At 57.1% G+C, this 6,000-nt stretch overlaps 1 protein-coding gene across 1 annotated transcript in view; it reads left to right on the top strand.

Moving 5' to 3' along the window:
* LOC144489836 (uncharacterized) overlaps positions 1–3,843 on the top strand; it is a gene marked incomplete at its 5' end in the record, with an annotated part of 45,334 nt that extends 41,491 nt beyond the window's left edge. The window contains 3 exons of the mRNA XM_078207679.1: positions 973–1,035; positions 3,619–3,693; positions 3,781–3,843. Of these exons, the coding sequence (XP_078063805.1) occupies positions 973–1,032 (60 nt within the window). The remainder of the gene's footprint in view (positions 1–972; positions 1,036–3,618; positions 3,694–3,780) is intronic.
* Positions 3,844–6,000: the final 2,157 nt, after the last annotated feature.

Genomic DNA, 6,000 nt, shown 5'->3' on the forward strand with positions numbered 1-6,000 from the left:
GCACTGTTAGTGGGTCAGTACTGAGGAAGTGCCGCACTGTTAGTGGGTCAGTACTGAGGGAGTGCTGCACTGTCAGAGGGTCAGTACTGAGGGAGTGCCGCGCTGTCAGAGGGTCAGGACTGAGGGACTGCTGCACTGTCAGAGGGTCAGTACTGAAGGAGTGCCGCACTGTCAGAGGGTCAGGACTGAGGGACTGCTGCACTGTCAGAGGGTCAGCACTGAGGGAGTGCCGCACTGTCAGAGGGTCAGTACTGAGGGAGTGCTGCACTGTCAGAGGGTCAGTACTGAGGGAGTGCTGCACTGTCAGAGGGTCTGTACTGAGGGAGTGCCGCACTGTCAGAGGGTCAGTACTGAGGGAGTGCCGCACTGTCAGGGGGTCTGTACTGAGGGAGTGCTGCACTGTCAGAGGGTCAGTGCTGAGGGAGTGCTGCACTGTCAGAGGGTCAGTACTGAGGGAGTGCTGCACTGTCAGAGGGTCAGTACTGAGGGAGCGCCGCACTGTCAGAGGGTCAGTACTGAGGGAGTGCCGCACTGTCAGAGGGTCTGTACTGAGGGAGTGCTGCACTGTCAGAGGGTCAGTGCTAAGGGAGCGCTGCACTGTCAGGGGGTCTGTACTGAGGGAGTGCTGCACTGTCAGAGGGTCTGTACTGAGGGAGTGCTGCACTGTCAGAGGGTCAGTACTGAGGGAGTGCTGCACTGTCAGAGGGTCAGTACTGAGGGAGTGCTGCACTGTCAGAGGGTCAGTACTGAGGGAGTGCCGCACTGTCAGAGGGTCAGTACTGAGGGAGTGCTGCATTTGACATTGCTGTTAGTGTGAGATTGCTGTGTGCAAATTGTTTACTGTTTTCCTGGTCTAGGTATTGTATTTCTAAAAGTAATTCATTGGCTGCAGAATGAATGGACATGGGGTGATGTGACTGGCGCTATGGAAATGCAGCTCTGACTCTGCTAATTCTGGCTATTTTATTACAGGGTGTGTCTGGGAAACAGGGCTGGCGCGGAGTTCCAGGTATCCTGGCTTCCCTGGGATAAAAGGTGAGTGAAAACAAACCATGTGGCAGATTTAGAATCTGGTTCCTCTGAACAACGTGAGTTACATTCTTCAATCAATTTTGGGATCTCTCATTGTTGGGTTTTGAGTGTGTTGTAGTTCAGGTTAGCAACTCTGGAGTGTTTTATCAAACCTGCCTGAATCATAAGTTTTGCATCTTGAATTTGGCTCAGATAAGCATGAGATGTTTCACTTCAGGTCTGATTCAAGTGACCCACGAGGGAGCTTTTATCAAACAAAGTTTATTTAAGAATATAGTTCACATGTATATGAAGAAAATTAGCAATAACTCTTATCAATTACATACAAGAAACAAAACCATTATAATGTGTGACCTTTAACAAATATATCTAATGTGGTCCAATCAAACCCATCCTGGAGACAAAAGACCATTTTCACAGTTTTAACACAACAAAGACTAATGCTCACGTGATACTGGACTTGAGTCCTTTGGATGAAGTTTGCAGTTCTCTTAGAATCTTCTTAGAAACCCTACAGCACAGAAAGAGGCCATTCGGCCCATCGAGTCTGCACCGACCACAATCCCACCCAGGCCCTACCCCCACATATTTACCCATTAATCCCTCTAACCTACGCATCCCAGGACACTAAGGGCAATTTTAGCATGGCCAATCCACCCTAACCCGCACATTCTTTGGACTGTGGGAGGAAACCGGAGCACCCGGAGGAAACCCACGCAGACACAAGGAGAATGTGCAAACTCCACACAGGCAGTGACCCAAGCCGGGAATCGAACCCAGGTCCCTGGAGCTGTGAAGCAGCAGTGCTAACCACTGTGCTACCGTGCCGCCCTCTGGATAGACTCGGAACAGTTTGAAGTCAGAACAGCTTCACAAAACACCCGGGACTCTGGGTAAGCCACCAACAGCAGATCCCGCCCCCCTCACCCCCCGCCCCCCGCCTCCCCCCCCGCCCCCCGCCTCCCGCTCCCCTCCCGCTCCCGCTCCCCCCCACCTCCCGCCTCCCGCTCCCCCCGCCTCCCGCCGCCCCCCCCCCGGCCCCCCACCTCCCACCTCCCCTCCCGCCTCCCGCTCCCCCCCCGCCTCCCGCCCCCCCGGCCCCCCGCCTCCCGCCTCCCCCCCCCGCCCCCAGCCCCCCGCCTCCCGCCTCCCCCCCGGCCCCCCGCCTCCCACCTCCCCTCCCCCGCCTCCCTCCCCCCCGGCCCCCCGCCACCCGCCTCCCCCCCCCGGCCCCCTGCCTCCCGCTCCCCCCCCCGCCTCCCGCCCGCCCCCCACCCCCCCCCCCCCCCCCCCGGCCCCCCGCCTCCCCTTTCAGAAAGGCAAGACCTTGCTTTCAGATCATCAGCAGAATTTCCAAAACAACAGAGAGAGAGAGAGAGAAACACTTCTTTCCAGTTTGCTGTCCCTTCTAAAACTCAACTCTAACTGCAGCCAAGCAGAAAATGAAACCTTAAACTCACTGGAAAGGAAAAAAAACTATCCAAAAACACATGACAGTCTCCCGAACAATGCAGGATTGTAAAACAACCCAGAGTTAAAGCAAACAAAGCCTTTTGAATCTATTGACATCGCAATTAAAAAACATCCTCTCCATCCAACTCTGCAACTCACACAGCTGAGGCTGTGAGAGAATGATTTTAAAATAAATCTCTTAAAGGTCAACTAACGTCACAAATGTGACAAGAGAGATTAATGGGTGGCCTTACTCGTGTGTTTAAGATGGATGAAGAATTCGATAGGGTCGATAGCGAGAAACGATTTCCCCTGGTAGGGGACTAGGGAGAGTGGGGGAATCCAGAACAAGGAGCCAGGCTGTCTGGGGGAATGTCGGGAACCATTTGCTCACACAGAGAGGGAGCTCTGAAAGAGCTGGTAATACTCACCATGGAGAGAGAGAAACAGAGTTCACCTTTCAGTGACCTTTCATCAGGGCACGGGCCCCCAAAGCGCTGCTGAGGTGAAAGGCCAGGTAAAAATTACAGGACTCTGATTGATGGATATTTGTTGAGTCAGAGGATAGTCACATTTTCCGTAACTCAGGAGAGAAGGTTGGCGTTAGATTATTCATGATGTCATGCTGAATCAGATTTGAGGGGCTGAATGGCCTCCCCTTGTTTTTCTGTGTGAACCTGGGGACAGATTGAAGATGAGTTGGGAATAAATGAGTACAGTCGGAGAGTGTTGTAACCCTGTCCCACATCACTCCACTATGAAGTGTGAGTCCTTCTCTCTGTCTGCGTGGGTTTCCTCCGGGTGCTCCGATTTCCACCCACACTCCAAAGATGTGCGGGTTAGATTGATTGGCCATGCTAAATTGACCCTAGTGTCAGGGGGTATTAGGAGTCGAAATACGTGGGGTTGCGGGGATAGGGTTGGGAAAGTGATTGTTGTCGGTGCAGGCCAAATGGCCTCCTTCTATACTATGATTCTATGATTCTATACTAACTCAGCAATGTTCTGCCCTGCTCCTCCCCCATTCCACCCCACCCCCTGCCGCCCACCCTCCACCTCTCCCTCTGCCCCTTCTCCTGCCCATCCCCCACCCCCATCCCCCTCCCCATCTCCTCTTCCCGCCCCTCCCCACAGGTGATGAAGGGGACACGATCAACATTCCAGGACATCCAGGTCGCAAGGGTGGGATTGGTCAACAGGGGTTCAAAGGTCAGTAATCTCTCACTGCCGTGTGTGAAATGGAGAGTGTCCATGTTTCTTGACGGTCCGACATTAACCCCATGTGTTCCATTTCAGGATTGTCAGGTATTCCTGGGCTACCTGGTAAACGTGGACAACCGGGAGACTCCGGGATTGAGGGGGTGAAGGGAACTCCAGGTGACCCAGGGCTCCCCGGTAAACAGGGTAAGCATCCCATTGGCTATCTCCAGGAAATGATGTCGTATCAGTGGCCGCCTCTGGTGTTAGTTATTGGTTATCAGCACAGCCACACCCTGATCCCAACAACACAAGACCATTCACCCAACCAGAACAATAGTTCAGGCCAAAACATTGTCTGATTTGAAGAAATTAGATATCGCTCTTGGGGTTAAAGAGATCAAGGGATATGGGGGGAAGTGGGGATCAGGATATTGAATTCGATGGTCAGTCATGATCAAGATGAATGGTGGAGCAGCTCGAAGGGCCGAATGGCCTCCTCCTGCTCCCAGCTTGTATGTTTCTAATCCTCCAGATCAGATTCTTCATTCAGTCCGAGTGCATCCCATTCTCTGGGTGAGGTCAGTCCTCGTGATGTCATCCAGCAATGACAGACTGACGATAACAGGTCAACAATGTGGTTGGATTGGGGGGAATTCTCCCCACTGTATAATCTTCTATCCAATAGGGAATGTGCTGTTTCCTCTTTCCGTCACACTTCCACACACCAATTCCCAACTCAGGGTGATGATCTTTCCAATCAGACCTCTCTGTTTCTGTCCTGGAATACACAGTGTGAGCCCCCATCGTCCCACTGCCCACCTCGCTTCCTATTCCCCTCCCTCCACCTCGCTCCCTTCCCTCCACCTCCTCTCCCTCCACCCCCTCCCTCCACCCCCTCCCTCCATCCCCTCCCTCCACCCCCTCCCTCCACTTCCTCTCCCTCCACCCCCTCCCTCCACCCCCTCCCTCCACCCCCTCCCTCCACCTCCTCTCCCTCCTCCCCCTCCCTCCATCCCCTCCCTCCACCCCCTCCTTCCATCCCCTCCCTCCACCCCCTCCCTCCACCTTCCCTCCCTCCATCCCCTCCCTCCACCCCCTCCCTCCATCCCCTCCCTCCACCCCCTCCCTCCACCTCCTCTCCCTCCACCCCCTCCCTCCACCTCCTCTCCCTCCACTTCCTCTCCCTCTACCCCCTCCCTCCGCCCCTCCCTCCACCTCCCCTCCCTCCACCCCCTCCCTCCACCTCCTCTCCCTCCACCTCCTCTCCCTCCACCCCCTCCCTCCACCCCCTCCCTCCATTCCCTCCCTCCACCCCTCCCTCCACCCCTCCCTCCATCCCCTCCCTCTGCCTCCCCTCCCTCCACCTCCTCTCCCTCCACCTCCTCTCCCTCCACCCCCTCCCTCCACCCCCTCCCTCCATCCCCTCCCTCCACCCCTCCCTCCACCCCTCCCTCCATCCCCTCCCTCCATCCCCTCCCTCCATCCCCTCCCTCCATCCCCTCCCTCTGCCTCCCCTCCCTCCACTTCCTCTCCCTCCACCCCCTCCCTCCACCTCCTCTCCCTCCACTTCCTCTCCCTCCACCCCCTCCCTCCACCTCCTCTCCCTCCACTTCCTCTCCCTCCACCCCCTCCCTCCACCCCCCTCCCTCCATCCCCTCCCTCCACCCCCTCCCTCCATCCCCTCCCTCTGCCTCCCCTCCCTCCACTTCCTCTCCCTCCACCTCCCCTCCCTCCCTCCACCTCCCCTCCCTCCACCTCCCCTCCCTCCACCTCTCCTTCCTCCATCTCCCCTCCCTCCACCCCCTCTCCCTCCACCTCCAGCTCTGCCTCCCCTCCCTCCACTTCCTCTCCCTCCACCTCCCCTCCCTCCACCTCCCCTCCCTCCACCTCTCCTTCCTCCATCTCCCCTCCCTCCACCCCCTCTCCCTCCACCTCCAGCTCTGCCTCCCCTCCCTCTATCTCCCCTCCCTCTATCTCCCCTCCCTCTGCCTCCCCTCCCTCCACCTCCTCTCCTTCCACCCCTTCCCTCCACCTCCCCTCCCTCTGCCTCCGCTCCTTCCACCTCCTCTCCATCCGCCTCCCCCCATCCACCTCCTCTCCCTCAACTCTCCTACCTCCACGTCTGCTCCCTCCGCCTCCTCTCCCTCCAGCTCCGTTCCCTCTGCCTCTGCTCCCTCCACCTCCCCTGCCTCCATCTCCTCTCGCCCCGCCTCCCCTCCCTCTACCTCCTCTCCCTCCACTTCCTCTGCCTGCACCTCCCCTCCCTCTATCTCCTCTCCCTCTACCTCCCCTCCCTCCGCCTCCCCTCCCTCTACC

This window comes from Mustelus asterias, unplaced genomic scaffold (genome assembly GCF_964213995.1).
Source record: "Mustelus asterias unplaced genomic scaffold, sMusAst1.hap1.1 HAP1_SCAFFOLD_2591, whole genome shotgun sequence".
Classification (NCBI taxonomy): domain Eukaryota; kingdom Metazoa; phylum Chordata; class Chondrichthyes; order Carcharhiniformes; family Triakidae; genus Mustelus; species Mustelus asterias.